Consider the following 21,857-nt stretch of genomic DNA (forward strand, 5'->3'; position numbering starts at 1 on the left):
GCTGAAAAGACAAGAAAAGGTGGAGGGCAAGGTGGCGCGTTCACGTGTGCTTCAAATTATTTTTATTAATCACCATCATTATCGTGTGTTACGATGTCGTGGTTATTTAGAAAAAACGCCTGGGACCATACAAAATAACAATGCGCTTAGATTTTCGTGGTAACCGAGCAACCTAGCTATATATATCGAGGTCACGATGTTCGTCTCGGTTGCTTCCGTCGTCGATTCGTCGTACGACCGTCCGTATCGTCGACGAACCAGCCGTGGATCCTCGATCAACCACGGAACACGGATAACGTGTTATCGCGTAACAACAACATTTCTTCCGATCCGATCGTAACTGTCTGCCCCCTTTTCTGTGTTTCTCTACTCACCGCAGTCGCGATTATCGCAAACCCGCCGTCGCGTTTATTTACAATTTACAAGCATGTCCGTTCGTTCTCTGCCACCTCGTAACTAACGATTTTCCTCGTATTTAGTGATTGTTAATAATTATCACAGAAAGTTCGTAAAACAATGACCTTGACGTATGTCGGCGTGTACGCGTGTCTGCTGTGTGTTTCGTGTTCTCGTGTGAATGTCATGTGTGTCCGTGTAGTATGTACCCATCGAGAATCGTTTCTTTTTCGCTTTCTTCCTTTCCGCCGCGTAGTTTCTTCTCTTTCTCCGTTTTCTTTCTTCTTTCTGTCTTCCTTTCTTCCTTTCTTTCTTTCATTCGCGTTTGCTCGCCGAACGAGAGAGTACCGTACGCGTTCTAGACGGAGAAGTTTGTCACGTTGCTGAGTAAGTAGAGTAGAGTAACAGTAGATTAGCGTTTAGTATATAACTAGCGATAATAGCGATACGAGTATAGTGGCACGCATTAGAATAGCCCTTTTAACTTTGCAGCATTTCAAAATATCGAGTAACGCTATAGTAGAATAATTCTTTTTAATCGTATGCGTGAAGAAATTGATTTTCTTTTCGTTCGAGTCATCGAACGAGCGAGAGCGAGCGAGCGAGCGAGAGAAAAAGAGAGAGAGAGAGTGAGAGAGGAGGGGAGCAGAACCGATCGATAGTTCATCTCTCTCGTACTTTATCCTATTTTTGCGAATCATCGAACGTTGGAAAAGTGATTTTCCTTTGGTTCGATACAACTCGTCGGAAAAACTTGTCGTTTCCCAAACCAAGGGCAGAACGTTGTAAACCTTATAAAGCCGTTTTGATTGTCGCGATAAAGTTGCCCGTCGAATGGAATTCGAACTCGATATCCTAACAGCTGGTCCGCGTCCTACGACACGAACGAACACGACCGTGTTTCCATCGCGTTCATCGCAATTTTCAATATCCACGTGAAATGTTCTGTTCAAGAAGCGGGAGAACTCTCTCTCTTTCTCTCTCTTTCTCTCTTTTTCTCCGCGGATTTACTAATTCGTAAAATATTTATAAAAACGAGCTTTCGCGACGATAAACGCGCGAAAAGTAGTAGTAGTAGTAGTAGTAGTAGTAGATATATCTTGCGGAGGAATGCAAAACTTCGAAGAAGATATTTCAACGCGCGTTACCACGTATTTTTACTTCCTCTTTTCCACTCGCTTCCTTGTGCTTCTTCCTCTCCTCTCTCTCTCTCTCTTTCTCTCTCTTCCTCTTTTTTCTCAAGTTTCGTCGTATCACTCGTTTCGTACCACTGGCAAGTTAAAAGGAGAAGACTGTAGCTCGACGAAGCTTCACTACACGAACTTTACACGGAAAGCATCTACAAGTCTCAGCTAAGCAAAAATCCTTTTCCTATAACGTCTCTTGGAAATGTAAAAATTACTCAATCAAGCCAATTATCAGTCCATGATTCGCCGGTACACGAACAAGTCGCCGTTTTGTCGAGCCACCTCTCCGATGCACGCGCTGTTACAGCCGCGGCTTCGACAATCCATTTCGAGTAACCGGCAAACGTCCAAAACGAATTTGCCGATTCTTATTCTTCGCACGGTTGCTTGTACGTCGGCTATTAACGTCACCGGATTTTCACGTTCCGCGACTGTGTAGCATGTCGGTGGAACGCTTGATCGGAGAAGCTTCGGAAAAGCGAAACGAAACAAACTCGAGAATATCTCGGAGAATAAGAAATTGTCGCTGAACGAAGTACACAAGTAATGCGAAGAACAAAGTGTCGGTTAAATCGAGACAGGATTTTCAAGTATACGCGTCGTCAATTTCTATTCGATCCGATCGAACAGGTTAACAATCTCCGATAAGAAAGATTGTTAACGTTCGGTCGACGCGAGCAACGAGGATATCCGGATCAATCATACGGATGAAAGAACGCAAACGTTTCGCAATCATCGAATTGATATAGTTGAGCCGACGACACAGCACGAGTTAACTTGCCAACGATCGATCGGCGTATACGTACGATATGATAGCACAGAGCCGGTGGTTCTCCTGTTCGCTCCACCTCGGTGTACCTCGATTCAATAAATCTGCTTGCGAAGATTTATCGCTCCTTATAAGCTTCTGCTTGTTTTAAAGTCGATGGAATAACGCGAGGATCGCCGAAGTAGCGTTGAAACTCGAAAACATCGGCGTTGACTCGCGGCCGATCTGCTGGTACAGCGAGCGCTGCTGCGAATTCGCTGGCTTTTTACATTTATTCGTCGGTTAAAAAATGTCTTGTCGACAGCGCTAACATAGTTTTTCGATTATTGCTACTGTTTGACAAGGTTCGACGAGTCCGTTCAACAACCTCCGTTCGTTTTCTCGCGTCCGTTCACGTGTTTCTTCCGATCGTTCGTCCAACGATCGAACCTTTGGAACATTCGATCGGAGAAACTCGGCGATCAGCTGAGATTCGCGCTGTCGTCGATCGTACAGTTTCGATTAAAAATAAAAGGTGGTCGACGAGTTGCCGAACGTAGCACGCATACAGGTATATCTCCTTGTCGTCGCATGCGCGAATCCACATTCTACAATCTACCGGTTTTCGTTATAAATGTAAACCGTTGTTCTTGTGCATTGCACGCGGAACCGGTACGATGCGTTTCGTGTAATTTCCAAGGAACAAGAGTAAACGCTAATTCTATCTAAAATCGTTTAAACTTTCTTTCTCGCTACGGATCGTAAAGTAGATGAGAAGGCTACCTTCTAACAAGAACAACTTTGGTAATACGAACGACAAACGGGGCGGTTCTTTCCGCTTTGATTTATCTGTTTTCAACGTTCGCGTAGCCTGGAAGTTGGTCCAGGGCAACTAGAAAAAACCTGTCAAATGTCACGGCTATTGAACTTTTTGGCAAATATCTGCTACGTACGCTGTATGCGTTGCACCACGCACATCTTTGAAACGCGACAGACGTTCGCAAAATATTTCCCATCTTGCACGCTCGCCGCTCTTCCCGTCGAAAGACGCAGCTCGTAGGTTTGCAAGGGCAGGAGGCGATCTACGGAAGAATTTCGAATTTTTGGCGCAAGCGAGAAGAAGCAGGAAGAGGAGGAAACACGATTCTTCGCAAATGCGCGTTTCCCCTGCTATCCTCTTGCTATTCGTTCGCCTCCAGTTTTTATATCGCTCGTCTCGAACTGCGCAAATTGGAAAGGTTCTTAAGCCAAGTAGCGTACGTAACGACGGGAGAAAAGAGCATCGAATCGGTGAATGTGTCGTCGCACAATTTGGCAGAGACTTCTCATTGACGCTCGAACGAAGACGGCATCGAAGATTGCGCGCAGGTCGCGCGTATTTATTCACGCGAGAGTTTCATTGCGAAATACTTGTTACACTCGAACGACCAGTGCTTCCCATAGAAATATAACACGATCGACGTAGGCAAAAAGAACGAACCGTGCGTCATAGATATCGCGCGCCAACGTCTTTTAAAACGTATGCGACGCTCGTCGCTCGCACGTTCGGTTAACACTTTACCGACCGCTAGCGATTCAACAGCATACGCGCGTCCGACCGGCAGCTCAGGGGCAGATACTCCCTGGCGCCGGCTCTGTTTCGGTTTAGACTCTCCAATACCATTCTTTTCGTTCATCGCGAACGGTAAGATTTTCAAATTGGTATAAAACTGTGGGAGCTTACAAAGCAACGCAACTGACACAACTGAGTAAGGTATCTTAGTACTAAATAACAAATTACTGCTCAAATAATGAGAAAGATTGTCGTTGATAAAAAGCCGATTAATAGGCTGTAGGTCGGTAAGCGTCGGCGACAAGAAGCCGATTAATCGGCTATCGATCGGTAAAGTGTTAATCTGTTAACGTCGTAGCATCGAAATCTATCGCACGACCAGACTACGGTGTATAGCGAAATACCAAATTACCAAACGTGGTATAACAATGTAATTACAATAATAATGTAACAATGATGTAACATAATAGCCAGTAGGAAAAAGAAGGAAATAGGGCAAGTTAATCCGACCAAAGTAGATCAATGGAATCGTCGAACGAGAAAAACAGGCGTAACTTAAGTAGACGAGCGAATTAGGCGTGAGAGGAACTCGCTTGGATTTATTTTCGGAGTTGTTTGTCTCCGAACTTCCTCGACGACCTTAATCCTGGGGGCGCGTACAGAGGCGTGGTCGTTTAGCCGGTCGTATAATTTTTGCTGCTGCTATATGTGTACGTATATGTAGATATGTGTGTGGGTATAAGCGCCGGGACGGCGACGATAGCGTCGATATAATTTATGTAACAGCACGAAACGAAGGATGTAAGACCGTGGCGTTGCGACGCCACTCGTCGGATGTTAGGCATAGTGGAACGAGTATTTTCATTCTCGGGAAAGTTTTGCGTGTTTTGCGTTCACGTTTATCACCGACGCAGCGATCTGTAACCCGTGAACGATCGATCGTACAACGTTTAGGAAAACGTGGGGAGATCTGGCGATTTGTACGCGCGTTTATGCCGAAACGATAGTCGTAAGACGATTGGAAGAAAGTGAAACGAAATACGTAACTTCGGGCGAAGCTTATTAAAATTCGTAGCTGCAGAGTTTCAAGAAACGAGAAAGGTCAGGGCTACCGGTTTATGTAAATTTATGTTAAAAATAAATATGATTCATCGAGTGAATTCGCATACAGCGTTGTTGCGTAAGGTCGCTTGTTAACCCTCTGCACTCCGAATTTTATTTCAATTTCGTTGCCAGCAGCTTCCAACGCTTTTGAGTGTTTTATTTGAAATTTACTTTATCATAAAAATAAGACAATTTAAATAAATAAAGGAAGAAAGAAATTCACTTAAATAACAGTTTTATTCGCGTTATTGTTGTATTTTGTAATTTTTAAGTGTACGATATATCTTGAAACAATTTCCAGGATCCAATTCTGCTTTTCTTTCGCACGTTTCACAAAAAAAGGTGGAACTCGACAAAGGAGCTCCTGAGATGAAAACTCACGTCGAGTCACACTCGACATAAGAGTGCAAAGGGTTAAGAGGAAAATAAGGTAAGCAGCGGGTCGCGAACCAGCGATCAACGTCGTCAATTTCAGTGAAACACAGCGAAGAAAACTGATTCCAATGATCATCGCTCATCGTCGGTCGTGTCCACTTCGCTCGTCCAAGTCGGAACACGATGGCGAACGTTTAACGTGGAAACGACGTTGAAACGGGTCAGGTGTTTAGCGAGGCTCCAGGGTAAAGAGTAACGAACCTCGACGACGAGGGTCGACGCGTGCTAACGAGCCACGTGCTTCAAACTTCGTTTCATGCTTCGTCGTGTCGCGTGTGTTGCATGCCACTGCTTTGACTTTTTCAGAAACATATCGACCCGACATTCACGAATTCTTCGTTTCAATTAGATCGCAACTAGTTTCTCGAAACGACGCGAGAACCTGTCTCGACCTACATTCTGCTCTGCTTCTTAATTAATGCTTTTTATTTATCTTACTTTTTCGTTTGTCTGCCTGGTTGGAATTCCTGTAAGCGAAATTTCTCTGCCAAGCAATTTCAGCGATCCGAAATTGTCGGACGAGCGAAAGGCATCGAAGGTTCGTTAGAATCGGGGAACCCGGGTGAATTGTTCCGCGGGGTCGTTCTACCGACCGCGTTTGAAAATTGAAACGAGAAATCGCTTTGACGGGGAAATGCGGCCAGTCGATAAAACGCTCGTCCTTTCCGCTTTCCTCTTATTTTAATCATTTCCTGCCCGCTCTCTTTCACCTTTCCTTCCTTTTTCTCCGGTTGCTTTCCACTCGACGCTCGCTTGCCGCGGTATCGAACCGACGATTCCAAACTATCGCAAAATTCTCCACGCCCCCGGGTTTGTGAATCCATCGAATTGTCGTCTCGTTCGTGCCACGTAAACTGCGTGTTCGCGAATATCGAAACCTTCCACGAATATCGTCGCCTACGTTCTACGCGTGTTCTCTGCTCCATTGACCATTCGCTCGTTCTCCATACGTTTGGCAGCGTGTGGCCACAATGTTTCTACTGCCGTGGTAGGTTCCACGCCGAGAACGCCGGCCAGCGTCTACGGGAAAATTAGTTTCCTTTTTGCGTTCCGTCGAGCGTACACCGATCGAAGGATCTCGGCAATGTCGGATTTCCGCCTTTTAACACGTTGACTGCCTCGTCACCCATATTCGGATGACAACAAAGTTTCCAATAGAGCCGCGCCACCCGTATTCGGGGGACACCAAAAAGTTCCTGGGGGGTCGCGTCGCCCGTATTCGGGTAACGCCAAAGTTTCTAATAAAGCCGCGTCACCCGTATTTGGATGACACCTATTTGACTACTTGCGAAGGATTGTCGTACGTATTTGAAAAGATACTTCACAGGAAATAATAAAACTATTGAATTGTTATAAAAATAATACGAAAATGATTTATTATGAAAATTATTTAGAGCGTAAAAGTTTAAAGTATTCTATACAAAGCTGAGGTTTGTCGGGACAATTTGGACAATAAGTTATTGTTTTCTTTAAATTCTCTCGTGTCTTTGATCGGTCCGTTCGACGTCTTTTATCCGCGTAACATAGTTTGCATGGGCGTCTAATGATTCTTCCGGAATCATTTTTCCCAACGGCGATATTATGCTGACTCCGTCGAAGACAATGATTTTTTGTATTTTCAGACAACCGTAATAATTTCGCAGCTAATAATTCTCTAAATCTTCTAACATTTACACGCGTCCTTGTTGCAATTTTGTAAACCGTCAAAGCGTTTACAACAGAAATTGCCAGAGGGAGTTGAACGCCAAGTTTTTGGTACCATTTGATTCCTTTTCTAATTGTGGTGGCATAAAAAAACCATTTGGTCAGAGTAATCTATACCACACTCGTGTCCTGAAGGAGATTTTATTGAAAAAACGCGCGGCAGTCAACGTGTTAAAGTCAATTTCCCGAGGACTCAATTTTTCCTGATTCTATCGTCCGTCCCTGTTGTCGTTCGCACAAACAAAGTGCTGAGAGGAAGGGAGAGAGAGGATCGCGTCATGTCGATTCGCATTATGTGCTACCTACGTATGCGTGTACGCCGGACTGCGTGTTTATGGCTATCGAGCCGCCCGTTTTCCTTATCTGTTCGAGCGATCGATTTCTCTCTCTATCCGTTTCGACGACCGGACCGAAGTGACGAGACGATCGTCCGGCTTGAAACGATCGACGACGCACGGTGCGGTCTCGACGGGGCTCGAGGTTACTCGCCGCCTAACGACAACGCTTGTACGATTCTAGGATCGGCTTTGCTACCCTCCCGGAACTCTTCCAGGGTTAATTTGTCGTCGTGGTTTTTGTCCATTTGATCGAAGATCTTGTCCACCCTCTTTTGTGGCGTGTTCTCGTCTTCTGCCTGCGGCTGTTGCCCCTGAAACATCAGGCGACCGATTTATTAGAAGCAAGCTCGACATTTCTGCCGCACTTCGCCCCCTCCGAATCTGCGAGCTACCACCGCGAAACTTTCCGCAGAATCGTTAGAATGTTCAGGTCGCGCGAGCTCTGACAGCAACGCGCTTCCTATCGCGCGTATACGCAGCGTAGGATTACGAAGAAAGGAACCGGCGTATTATTAACGCGCGTCGTATGACGTTACCAAGTTGTAAGAATATTATTCCAAGTTCACGTTGTGCACGCGCGTTTATCTCGGAAATGGAGAAGAGATAAAGTCACGGAAGGCCGCTTAATTCGAGTTTCTCGTGTCGGTAAGTTTTCAGATAAAGCGTTTGGAAAGAGCAGTGCATTTAACGCAGATCGAGTAGGTCGATTTCTTCCCTCTTCCGCTGCTTCCACCGAGTTTCTATAGCGTCACGTCCTTTTTTCATTTTAATATTTTCTACGAAATGTACGAACTCGGTGTACTTTTTCTTACATTTTTCCACAGTCGCTCGCAAGTTCGTCCTTTTCATATCGCACTTGCGTAATTTGCAACCGTTTGAGTCGCAGGAGTGTTCGAAAAATCCCCAACAGCGCGAAGAGAAACAAGCGGCGCAGCAGAGCTCGTGGTATTTCTTATTTTTATGAAATACATCTATAATATTATATTTGCGTACTATTAGTTTATAAATATTTCGAGTTTTGTTCGATAAAAATTACTGAAAAGATAACAATGAAATATTGGGTTGGCAACTAAGTGATTGCGGATTTTGCCATTACCACCTAATGACAAAATCCGCAATCACTTAGTTGCCAACCCAATACAAATCACCGTGAGTCGTCCGTAGCGTTCAAATGTACTGGCACTTTTCCACGCGAAATGTAAACAGCGCGATCGCGCTGCTTGCGACTTAATCGGATAACAGAGAAAGAAAGGGGCATAGCGACGCGTACGATTAACGCACGTCGTATGACGTTAGCGAGCCGTAAGAGGAAAAAGCACGAACGACGAGAAGCTTGTAAAGCGATACTTGTCGATGACGGAATTTTTTGAACCGCATCGGCTGTAGCATCGACGATCGTGGAAATTTTTCCGCTAAATTTTTCATGCGCCGATCGCGATAGCGGTAAACGCTTGCACAACAATGCACGCATTACGTATTCTGCGAGCGAACCTATCTCGGATCTCGCATTACGTTGCCCCGACGAAGAAAAATACGTGCATTGCAACGATCCGTGTACCATTTACGTTAACCGTAGCAGTTTAACGTAGCAGCCATTTAACGTGCTTTACGAGAAAACGCAACGTATCGCGCTGAACGTTTATTTCTGGTGTATAGTACACGGTGTTGCGCGTCGGCTAAGAGAAATCATCGGATTAAAATGTTTCTTTGTTGTCGGTGTCCCAGTTTCTTCACGGAGCTCGAGCTCGCGGGCGTCCGCTTTGCGGAGAATTCGAGGCCCGCCGTTTCGTTTAACGCGAATGAAAATTACGCCGGTCGCAGTGCATAGTCATTCGTCGACGTGCGTAACTCGCTTATCGAACGCTCAACTTCGTTTGTTTCCGTCGTTTCCTAGATATAATCGCGTTTTAATAAATCGCTCCACGCATTCCGCGTCACGTAAACCAGAGACTTTCGTTCGTCCGCCTGCCTGCCGTCTTTCGTAAAACCAACTCGCAACGAATCGAGCTAGTTGGGCGGAAAAGTTGGCGAAATGGTTGGCGCGCTAAACACAAGTGCAAGCTAAGATTCGATGCGATAAAAATGATCACCGATAGGGGATGCTTTCACGCGCGGCACAGCTATTATTCCGGTTGCATACGCTCCAGGCGACTAGTTATTAATCTTTATTAATATTAGTTATTAATAGTAATTAATGCGTGAAATATTTCCGCTGGTGAACTTTCGGTGGTTTAACGATAAAACTCGGCCGTGAAACATAGGGTCATTAACGTAGACTCGCGACAAAAATGTTCGAGATAGGGTCGAAAGCACGGAGTTGGGCACCTGGCAAATGCCAGACGTGATTTCGTTCAAAATAACCAGGTTGCCGTACGCAGGCGTTTTTATTCGCTACGCGCCCGTAGCACACGGATACCACGTGCATAATTTAAAGCTGGGGTTGAAATAAAAGGTGAATAATGGCCGGCCGTATGCTCGATAACTCTGATAAGAAAAATAGCAGTGGTCAGTGGGCATAGTACGCTTTTCCTTCCTTTTTATTTTATTGTCGGCTAACGAATACCTAATGAAATGAAGTATAAAAGAGCGATCACTAACTTTAAGACACGATTCGTGCAATTTCTCACATCTGACTGAAAGTAATGTTTCAAAGGAGGAGCATTTTTACTTTATTTGAACGAAAAACTCTAATCGTCCGTCTATACAAATACAAAAGGAGTATAATAAATTAAATTTTTAAAGGGTTACTTCGATTTATCAGAGATGCAATCAAATTATTGTCAGAAGAAATATCTGGGACCCGTGAAAGAAATCGATGACTTTTCGCTAACGTCGCTCGGAATTGAGCAAGGTCTATCAGTACGATCGAAATTTTATAATTTCAAAAGTTTAACAATTTCTAGACAATCAATGAACTGATCGAGGATCTTAAAAAAAATGTCAGGTCCGCTATGATTCCACGTTGTTCGGGAGTGAGCATATTAACATTATTGGCATAATTATAGCAAGTTTGAGTATCAGTTTATCAATTTTGAGGGCGATGTGTGTGAGAAATTCCTGTTGCACGCTCTCAAGCAATTTCATGATATTCGACTGCGCTAAATTCTATTTTTCAAATGTGTATTCCAGGTGTGACACGATTAGAAACGGGTATATTTTACAAATTTCGTTGTAAACATGTCATTCTAAACGTTTCATTGTGTGGTTTTTAACGAGATCCAGAGATTTTGAGGTGTCGTTTTCTACAAATTTGTAAAAGATAACGAGGAGGAAAAAATACTGTCAAAATCAGCTTTTGTTTTTTGTTTATCCTTCGGTGTACCATTTATCGAATTATCAATAATCGAGTATTGTTTCATTTTTCGTGAGAAACACATAGCATGACATTTCGAGATAGGAACAAATCACTTCGATTGTCCAAGTCATCGATTAACGATTTCTATTGAGATATGTGTAATTTTGTGTGCTACACTAGATTAGCCGCGTAGTAGTGACACACATATATGAGTATGAATGTGTGAGAATATGTGCGTGCACAGCGTCTCGTAAAACAGATGAATGCAACTGTTTCGTTGGTAGTGTCGTATAGAAGATGGCGAGACAAAGAGAGTGCTGAGACGCGTGCAAATATGTATCGACGAATATCTTGTAAATCACATATTAAATAAATCTGAAACTATTTTAATATCAATTCTAAATGTAATCTAAGTGTTCCTATACATTTATTTCGGCGATTAAGATCCACAATTCTCAACAATTTCATCCTGTTTCGAGTTTTTTTATCATAAAAACAAACGATAAAGAGGTTACCGTGACGCGAAAACTTTCGATATTTTATCTTTGTTACTAGTTTCACGGGGAGGAAAAATCCCTTTAGCGAAAAAGAAAAGATACAGTGTACGGAGTGAAGGAAAGATAGTAAAACGCAAGATAATTGTTAGAAAATAGATGTGTGTACATCTGTATTGTACGAGCGAGGAATGAAAAAGAGGAAGCCAAATGGAAAGCGCCATGAGACGAGTGCATCGCGTATGTGTCGAATGAACGAATATGCAATAAAACAAATTCATTTCTGTTTGTGTTCGTTAATACTTCAATTTGTTATGTTACATATAAAACAGTTATTCTGTTATATATAAATTTTGCATTTAATAAAACATTATATATCATTACTTTAGCAATAATAAAAATAAAAAAAAGATAACAAATAACAATTAGAAAGAAGAAACCAAAGAGTATAAAATTAAGGATTAAGATAAGAAAGTTATAAAATTCGTCCTGAAGAGAATCTTGGAGATTCCTTAGATAGACTAAAGTCGTAAACAGTTGCAGTCGTAAGTGTTGCTTTAAAAGCGCTTTCAATAATAATAACGGTAATTTCGCAACCTTCTGGATATTACATTTACGTTATTACATTTACCTTATTATACTTTTCCTTTCGAAATATTTACAATCGCCTTAGCTAAATTCTGTGTTAACGACGCAAAGATCAGCTTAATCCAATGATTCAATTTCTACCGTACTTTGCAAACATTGTTCCGGGTCGTTACAATGTAAACGGACGCAACGTCAAATAAAAGGTACACTCATTTTTACTACATTCTTGACTTAGGACAGTTTCATTGTCACCAGCACAACCGTACGGTTGAGGGACAAGTTATGGAATCTCTAGGAATTTCATATACGAATGTAGTATCGCATATGATTCGCTTATCGAGTAGAGTTTGAACATTCAACCTCCTAATAATATCATCGCGATTGTGGCAATTAAACGATGTAAAACTGCCGCGATGTTTGGCAGCCAATTTTAACAATTTATGTTGTTCTAAATATGAAACATAAATGTTATTGAAAAATTATGTTTATCTCTGATGTGAGATTTATAACAAGGAGATAATCCGAGATAATAACTACCATATTATTGACAAAGAGAATGAAGAGAAGAGGGCCAAAGTGGGATTCTCGTGAATTACCAACCCAACCTTAAATAATTTAAAGGAATGATGAACCAGGTGACGACCTGAAAGATAGCTAGCTATTCAGGCGATGCTTCCGGCGAAGCCCAGCTCTCGGTTTACGAATTAGAATATCATGGTTTATTCAGTCGCAAGCCTTTTGGTATACATCGAATCAACCTGGTAACCATTGTTAAGCTCCTCTGATAAATAGCGACGATACTTCAGGAGATTTGTCACGGCGGATCTTCCTGAAACGAAACCACTTTCTTCAGTTTGGTATAATGTAATTTTCGTTGGAGAAACGGGGAAATTTGATCTATGTATTAACCTCTTGGCTACGATGCGCCACTATAGTGGCTCACTGTACTGACTCATTATTCGCTCCCCGTTTGAACTAAATGATCTTTTTCATTTGTCTTACTTCCCACTTCTTTTGCCCTCACAACGTTTTATAGCTGTAGCGGCACATGTGCCATAGGACGTTTCGATTTGGAGATGCCTCATGTAGTTGTTTTGCCACAGAGAATTAACACAGTACGACGCACAAAATGTAATAAACAAGCTCTGGACAAAGCAATATCGCTGCTACGTGCAATCGTCAACCGGAGTCAAGTTCAAACCTTCCGATACCCCCGCGACCAGTATAAATAGACGACCATGCTCTCCACACATAAGTCGTCGAGATTATCAGTCGAGCGAATAGGTATAGCGAATCAGTCTAACGAATCAGCATAGCGAGTAGTATCGAGTATTCTTGTAACGAGTTGCATCGAGTGAGCAACGCTTACGCCTAGCTCTGTATTCTACATTTAAATATACTTTAAAAATACATTTGACGAATACAACTCGTCTCGTTATTAATTTAACCAACAACACGTCTCACCGTCCACCACATAACATATATGTCGGGTTGGCGTTATGATTAGAGTTGGGGTTAAGGACGTGAAGCGAATCCTCGTCGCGATTAGACATCGCTGCCATGCAATGGAGAAGATATTGACTAGAGCAAATATGATTGTTACAGATATCGACAAGCAACCGTGGTAACTAGACACTCGAGACGCTAATGGCAATGATCCTAGGTTCGATAACGAATCCGCGGTCAATGGGATAACGGGTGTATGTTCTCACAAACTCTAAGTCCGACTCTTGGTTAACAAACGTGAAAGATTCACTGATCGCGAATATGTTATTCCTTCTCGTCGATGAGATCGCACGAAGGAATGAATTTCCGTCGCGCTGATGCCACCGAGAAAAACTATGACGGAGTGTGTCTAAGGGCACGAGATCATCGGATTCATGGAGCGATGCCTTCGTTCAGAAGGTGAGAGAAATTGATGTTGCTGTTAATTGGTCAATTTCCCATATCGATGGTAAAAAGGAATGCTAACCGGCCTTGGGGAAAAGTCGTTCGTGAGGAGGTAGGTTTCCCCTATTTTCCCATAGTTGAGACAAAGGCTGTTCGTCTGTTTGACGGGCTTTAATTAACTAAATTTTAGGATTTATAACGGGTCCTCAGGCTAGCGAAGACGCTTCGGCACCTGGCGACCATCTTACCCGGAAGACAGGGTCTTTGTTAGGCAAACGTTCATCCCTTGACCGCGGCTACGTTGGGGACTGGTTGTCGTCCCGAGCCCAAGCTCATTGTCACGAATCTCGAACAATCTCGGGTACAATCGGGTCGAATGATAATTGCTTAATTACGGGTTTTTCCCAAAGTTCCAAAGGAAGGCTCCGGTGTTCCTCCGTCTCCGACATATATACAGACAGAACATATAGTCTTTGTTTTTGTTTACGCCAGTGTCAGGTATCAATTGTTGCTTTTCGTTAATATAAATTTATACCATCATTAGATGCTCTTTTTAACATGCCGATCCTTCTAATTTTTTAGAATCTTCAAACTGATGAAAATGTCGCTTGAAAATAGAAAACGAGGAGCAATTTGAAAAACACTGTCGCGCTATGAGTGTGAAAATTGTAACGTGGCCTTATGTGTCATACTATGTTTTAAAATATATCACACTCAATTGTATTGTTAATTATTAAAGTAAATTATTCAAATTCAAGTATACGCATCATATCTTTAAGAAGAATTACAATTTATTTATCAAACGCTTCGTTCCAATGTGATTGGTGCAATTCAACCGAATTTGAGAAGTTAACCTTCCTGAAATTTTGCCCACGACGATGAACACACAGATTGATCCGCAATTAGAGATGGTGTTTCTATCAGCGGATTTGAATATAAGCGTAACGATACCTATTTTCTAAAGATACGAAAATGTACCTGCCTTCATGGAACAATATTATAAAATATTGTATAATAAGAATGTAACAATTCTGGATATTATGAATTTGCAGAATTCAAAGAAAACGAGAGACGACCTCTGCCTCTCAGTTCGATGATCGATGAAGCGTGCTGAAATGACTTTCTCGATCGACATAATCCGCGTTGCGGCTGCAATTTTCCCGCTTTACTGCCGCCAATGCGAAGCCGACGTTATCGATAACGTCGAGTGGTTGGCGTCGCAGCGCCGGCGTCGGCGTTCCGCGAGGAAATTCGGCTATCGATCGGCCAATATTTTCCACCAGTTTCGATCAGCTAATCGTACGATTAATCGCGTTTCGCGGATCGGGACAGAAAAATATGCTCCTTCAATCTGTCCAATGGGTGGAACTTCTCAGCGGATTTCACGCGTTTGCACGTCGAAAGCGCGTTGCGTCGGCGGTTCCAACGTCGTAATTATTCGACCGCGCGTATACGATCTACGACTACGCGCGTACAATGTAACGCGTTAGCGCAACGGATAATTATCGGCTATGTTTATTTGATCAAACAAGGGATGGCGCGGCAATTACGAAATTTAATTTATATTTGATGTAACGTGTATTCCACTCGCAGTAGAAATAAATTTATATAGTCGACGATCGTTACGGAAAATGTTTGCAGCCCGATACAGGTACGTTTTTCCAGCTAGCAAAGATAGAACAGCGCGCAAGTACCTGCTTCGAGAAGGTATAAAGCGACAGTGATGTACCTACCACCATCTCGTACATCGCATCGACGATATTGTACATCTCCTCCCTCGTGATGAAACCGTCGTTGTCCACGTCGTACAGCCGGAACGCCCCTGAAAATAAGAAACAGAACTTATATGGTAACTGCCGCGAGATTACTTGGTGCAGCGATTCCAACGTTTCGAGTGTCTAGAATTTTGAAATTTTCAAAGATTTTCCGAGAGACATTTTAGCCATAAAACATTGCCATGGTCGTGCAAGTTATTCAAAACGTCGATCTCGAAGCTTTTAATTCGAAGCTGCCAATCATTATATTCGTCAAGTTTTTTCAGATGCCAATTGACTGTGTTTACTTACAGTGAAGTTTCTCATCCAGGTTGCCGCGCGACGTTACCGACAGCGCCCTTATAAACTCTTCGAACTCTATCGTGCCGTCCTGAAAAACAATCGTTCGTGGAATTTGCGTTACAGCGAAGCGGGACACGTTGGTTCGATTTTCGATCGTTGAACAAATTTCGTAACCACGTGTATGCTGTATGTAGCGAATTTATCACGAATTTACCCAAATCGTGGAGGCGATTGCTTGCGTGTGAAATCTGGCCGATCGCGTTCGTCGTTTCGGAGCGACGTTCGCCTCGGAGAAAGCGAGATCGTAGCGTCGGGAAGTAGTACAAGCGCGAAATTAAGGAAACAACGGTCGCGTGCTGCCGTTTAGTATGGAAATGATAAACATGGAAATTCGGCTAACGGTAAATCTAAAACAACGAGAATATCTAAGAAGTGAAATCTAAAAAGAAAACGAATTACCATCAATCGATAAGCCAATGATTAATGGATATTCTTTCTACGAAATTTCTTGCTCGCTTCTCTTTTAAGGCCGAGTTTAGTTATTCTGATTTAACAGTGAGAAACGGGAACCGTGCATAGGTCAAAACCATTTATAGAAAATCGATATTTCACGAATGCTTGAGAAAAATGAACTCGGTTCGTCTAGCGATATATTCGAATGGAGACGATAAGGTTTTGCTTCTTTGTCGCTTGTGATTTTCGCGGTCAGAGTAGGGTTCGTAGAAGAGTAGAGTTGCCGATAGCACTCGAACGAACACGTTAAAGCGCGCGGATTAAAAAGGCGTTACGGAACTTACGTTGTTCTCGTCGAACACTCTGAAAACCAGCGTGGCAAATTTCGATGGATCGCCTTGTGGAAAGAACTGCTTGTAGATCTTTATGAAACCCTGAAATCACGCAACAGGCATTCTTATCTTCAAACTTTCTCTTATCTTGGCGTACATATTGATTTTCGTTTAATTAACGTGCCAGCCGAAACCAGGTCATACCTGTTCCGTCAGCAGACCATCGGGACAGTCTTTCAGGAATCCTTTGTGCCTAAACAAACAATCGTCAAAGTTATCGAATGTACGTTTACTCGCTCCCCTTACGATCTCACTTTTCTGTTCCACGAACGAACCAGCAAATTGATAAAACATTACCGCGAAAGCCGGATGGACGAAGCCGATCAACGTAACGTTACTCTGACTTTCTCATCATCTAACTACGCGTTCTATTGAGTTGGCAACTAAGTGATTGCGGATTTTGTCATTACAACCTAATGACATTTAGTTGCTATTCTACCAAATGTCCAAATTCGACAAATTGTGCATGTAAAGAATTAAATAAAAAAAAATTTAGTTGCCAACCCAATACCTATAACGGTCGCACAAACGCTTGTAAATTATCTTCGAACACGAGCAAAACATAATCGAACGGAGACGAGGAAATTTACTAGAATAGAAATTTTCGAATGCTTTTGTCTCATCGATGGCTTCGTAAACCACCGAACGCAACGTATACGTGTAATCTTCTCTTCTCATTGTCCGTTGGACGTGCTTGTCGCGCCTCGAAAGCTTCGCGGTTTTATACATATTGACTCGTCGCGACGTCGATTTCCATAGAGCGTCTCGACGGGACGGACTGGTTCGATCCGAGATTCCGATCGAAACGCTTGATCGTCGGTGACTCACCATTGTCGAATCTCCTTCTCGGTAACTGAAACAGAAACGAACGAAAATGCTTTTAATCGAGTGCGGGCTACAGACAGTAACGAGGAGCAAAGGTTGGTGCAAAGTGTTCGGCAAACAGAATGGGCAAAGCTCGAGTGGAAATTGGAAACTAAGGAAGTCGAAGCTAGAGGAATTTCGCAGCAACGTTCGCTACTCTCGTTACAGATGCGCACTCGGTTAACTTGCTGTTAGAAAAATTCTCGGGATCGTTGATAGCGGGAAATTTGAATACACAGTTAGCTAATTATTGTTTATCTGTTTGTTAGGTTCAATGAAATATCTATTATTTATGTTTCAATGGCCTTGTAAGCCCCGATGTCTTGTAGCTTATTTAACTTAAGCACATCTCGACCCTCTGTTTGTTAGACGTCGCTCTTTTCTAAAATGGAAACCGCGCTGCACTTTGCATGGCCAACGTAACTGGGTATAAGACGGCTGATCGTAAACGTGAATCTTTACTACAAAGAAAGTAACTTTTTCCGTACTTCGTACACCTTGGGGCGTAGTTTGGTTTCTGTTCTTTCGAGATAAGCTTTTACTTCTTTTGTAACCATCCGTATGGGTATTATAGGGCGTGAACGTATGAATAAATAAATAAATAGAGAAAGAAAACTTTCCGAACAAACACCGTTTCACGACAATGGCTTCATATCTGTTCAAATGATAAAAATTAACATATTAATCAGCGAGCGATAAAGTACGTGAATCGTCGTTGGAAAAGCTTGAATGAAAAGCTATGAATCTGTTTAAATTTGCTCGTCACAAACAATTAACTACTCGATAACAATCGAAAAAGATTTTTTCATTAATCGAAATTCAGATCTTAATAGCTTTATATTTCACATTTTAAATTTTACCGAATTTACACCGAATATCTAAATATAAAATAATATAAATAAATAAAATAAAATAAAATAAATGATAAAATACAAACTATACATTATTCGAAAAAAGTGTTTCAGATAGAACTTGTCCTATTTCGAGGGGGACATCTGGCGATGGTCGCAAATCTTATCTAAGTGGACGCACCTTCGAGATTTGAGAGTGGTCCTTGTTTTTCTAAATGGTACGATACATTTTTTTGACATCATTTGATACAGTTTTTAATTCTCTACGGAAGGGTAAAATGATTCGAAAAATGATTAGTTTAAAAGATATGTTAAATTTAATATTGTAAAACTTGAATGAATAGCAAGGAAAAATAAGTCAACGTTTACAAGCTTCTATTAGCTTTTATTTAAAAATAATACTATTATATACATAAAAGTAGAAATATATATAAAATAGTATATATAACAAACAAAAAAAGTGTCTCAGAAGTGTAGCGATTATTCAGGATCGAGGTATCCCAGCTGCAGCCAATATGCTCCCACGTCTCTGGGCGGTTCTCCCAGCCTCCAATCCAACACCAATCTTGCGGACATTGCATCTCCTGGAGAATGGTCGATGTCGAATAGGCATCCTGACCGTTTCTTCAGCGTAATAAGTTGCGCCACGCGGTGTTTCATCGTTTGCTCCTCTTGGTCCCGCACGCCTCGCAGACGAATCTTCCTTGCCCATGGTGCCATTCTTGTAAATCTCTCTGGCAATATACGAATTGAATCGAGGGTTTGGAAGATTTCTATCCCCCAATCGATTAAAAAAACGACGTAACCCGTCATCGTTTGCTGTAGAAGAATAGCTCTATCCCAAAAAGTAGCTCTTGGGAAATTTACCAGAACCGCAACAAGCATGTCTGTTCTTAAATTGTTTGCTTCTGGCAAGTATCTCATAGGATACCTCGACATCTCCCAATTGAGTGATCGCGTCATTCTAGGCCATCCTCGTATTCGGACCCAAATGGTACTAAGCGTCTCGATTCGTACAATTTTGACACGAACCCCTTCTTGAAACATGTTGCCTGTACGTTGTAACATCTGCATTTTTTCTTCAAGTTTCACCAAAAATCACAAATATCACTTTTTGAGTATTGCAATTAGCTTACTCTTCTTACTCTTCTTACTCTTCTTACTCTTCTTACTCTTCTTACTCTTCTTACTCTTCTTACTCTTCTTACTCTTCTTACTCGCTTACTACTCTCTCGAGTAAAGACGACACTTTGAATTTGCCGAAACTCGAGCCGCTCTTATATAGAGGGTGCATGCCATTGTCTATTGTGACGAAAGTGGGGCTACAATGGCACATTCCCCTACTCGTTTGCTTACCGTTCGAACTTAATGGCTTTTCTCATTTGTCTGGTACTTTGTCCTCACAACATTTTATAACAGTATTGCCAATATACAAACAGAATACATAGTTTTTGTTTTTGATACGCCAGTATCAGATATTAATTGTTGCTTTTTGTTAAAATAAATATACCATTATTAGATGCTCTCTTTAACATGCCGATCCGTATTCTTCTAATTTTTCAAAATCTTCAAGCTGATGAAAATGTCGCTTGAAAATAGAAAATGAAGAGCAATTTGAAAAACACTGTCGCGCTATGAGTGTGAAAATTGTGACGTGGGCCTATGTGTCGTAGCGTGTTTTAAAATATATCACACTCAATTGTATTATTTTGGCTCACTGGCCGACGCAAAGAAGAAATAATTAAATATAGCAACAGATATAGCAAAGGAGTCAACAAACATCGGAACTCCCTAATTACTAAATTATTTAACACGTCGGACCAGATCCGCAGGCTAAAAAAATACTACCCGTTAGACCTAAGCACAAGATTTAATTAGATATTTATATTAAGTAATAATTACTTATTTATAATACTTGTCTATAATAAGTATTAACTTATTATAAATAATTAGCCATGTCACTGCGCCACGCCAGAGAAAATTACTGAAAATTCTCAATGCGAGAATTGATCGTAAATTAATAATGAATAAAAAAAAAATTGTATTATTAATTATTAAAGTAAATTATTCAAGTTCAAGCATATTTAAGAAAAATTATATTTTTTATTATCTTATATATATTTATTATAAATTTAATTATCAAAAACTTCGTTCCAATGTGTTACAACGTGTGAGATGGTCCGTACGTCATCCCTCATTGTCTGGCTGCCAAGGGTCCGCGTACCGTTATTCAGACCTTCAATAAACGTAAGGTCCCATTATAAACTGAATCTTTCAACTTGCAATTATTTTCGGTTTGTAAATGGTCCTTAGAATAATCCTTAGGTTTATTGCATGCTCTTACAAATTACGAACTAGATGGTATTTGTCTAAGGGAAAAGTAGGATTTGTCCATAAACAATGACATCCATGAGCCACGTTGGCAGCAGACTTCCTTCTTTTATCTTCATTCACTAAGATCGTTACCTTTACTTTCCTAACGAAAAGTTTTTATTTCTTTTTATTTTTAAATAAATCATTTTACAATTTGTCCATTAGGACATTTGGGTATAGTTATAGTTTGGGTTTTGATGAAATATAGCATGTAGATGGTTACCCCGAGCGGGACTCCATCTTCCAGGTTGTTTATTGCTCTATTGTGATATCTGCAGGGTGCTTCTTCTTCAGTCTTCTTTCTATTATTGTTTTATTCGTTTCAGCAACCAGCTGATTTGGCTGTGTTGCAAGTCTTTCTTTATACTTTTTTGCGTATCTGGCGATTTCCTCTTTAACTATTGGAATCTTTAAGTCTTTTCGTATATCTTCATTTCTGACCTACCATGGAGCGTTAACTATTGTCCTTAGGATTTTCGCTTGCTCTGTCTCTATTTTATTTATGTGACTCATTGCTGCCATCCCCCAGCTAACGAAAAGTGTGAACGCGTTCTTAATTCAAAAGGCACACCCACACCGAGATTTCCTCCCTAATAACACGAGAACGGACTTCACTGCTTCTACATTAGGACAGTTAACATCTCGGATTGAATCTGCGACATTATTACAGTTCAGTCAACTTCTCGTGACTTGTTCTACAACGACAGGACATTCAACATATCTACCCGGACTCGATCTTGCTTATAGATCAGTCAGCATCTTGACACTGATTCTCTAACCTGAAAACAGTCAGCGTCGCTATACCGGGTCTTCACCCGTCAATCATTCGTCTACTACACTTACACCTTACGCAACGGCGTAAATATCTACTGTACAAAGTTATTGAAAATATATATATGTCGGAGATGGAAGGACACTGGAGCCTCCCGTTTGGAATTATGGGAATTCCGTAATATTGTAATTTATATTCTACTATAGCCGTAATTAAACGATTGTTATTCATTGTATTTTGTTCGAGACTTGTGATATTGGGATGGGGTTCGAGGCGACACAACTGGTCGCCGAACGTAGCCGCGGTCACGGGATGGACATTTTCCTTGGGAATGTCGATATAATGGGACACACGTTGTATTAAC

At 41.6% G+C, this 21,857-nt stretch overlaps 2 protein-coding genes across 3 annotated transcripts in view; one reads left to right on the forward strand and one right to left on the reverse strand.

The window, feature by feature from the left end:
- Window positions 1-45: 45 nt before the first annotated feature.
- LOC122569033 (frequenin-1) overlaps window positions 46-21,857 on the reverse strand; it is a 56,309-nt gene continuing 34,497 nt past the window's right edge. Inside the window, exons 3-8 of the mRNA XM_043729487.1 lie at window positions 17,462-17,486; window positions 16,778-16,826; window positions 16,586-16,675; window positions 15,798-15,876; window positions 15,465-15,553; window positions 46-7,775 (exon numbers count right to left, since the gene is read on the reverse strand). Of these exons, the coding sequence (XP_043585422.1) occupies window positions 7,608-7,775; window positions 15,465-15,553; window positions 15,798-15,876; window positions 16,586-16,675; window positions 16,778-16,826; window positions 17,462-17,486 (500 nt within the window). The 3' untranslated portion in view covers window positions 46-7,607. The remainder of the gene's footprint in view (window positions 7,776-15,464; window positions 15,554-15,797; window positions 15,877-16,585; window positions 16,676-16,777; window positions 16,827-17,461; window positions 17,487-21,857) is intronic.
- LOC122569034 lies at window positions 13,212-14,388 on the forward strand. 2 transcript variants are annotated; one of them, XR_006317304.1, is made up of 3 exons: window positions 13,212-13,843; window positions 13,922-14,229; window positions 14,314-14,388. XR_006317304.1 is itself a non-coding variant. In XM_043729488.1 (3 exons), exons 1-3 carry the CDS (start codon window positions 13,722-13,724, stop codon window positions 14,341-14,343), a joined length of 363 nt encoding a protein of 120 aa, XP_043585423.1. In that variant the 5' UTR covers window positions 13,212-13,721; the 3' UTR covers window positions 14,344-14,388. The 2 variants fall into 2 exon arrangements, 1 of the variants encoding a protein (XP_043585423.1); XM_043729488.1 differs by having other exon boundaries at window positions 13,212-13,746.

The sequence above is a fragment of the Bombus pyrosoma genome, linkage group LG7, assembly GCF_014825855.1.
Source record: "Bombus pyrosoma isolate SC7728 linkage group LG7, ASM1482585v1, whole genome shotgun sequence".
NCBI classification, from domain to species: domain Eukaryota; kingdom Metazoa; phylum Arthropoda; class Insecta; order Hymenoptera; family Apidae; genus Bombus; species Bombus pyrosoma.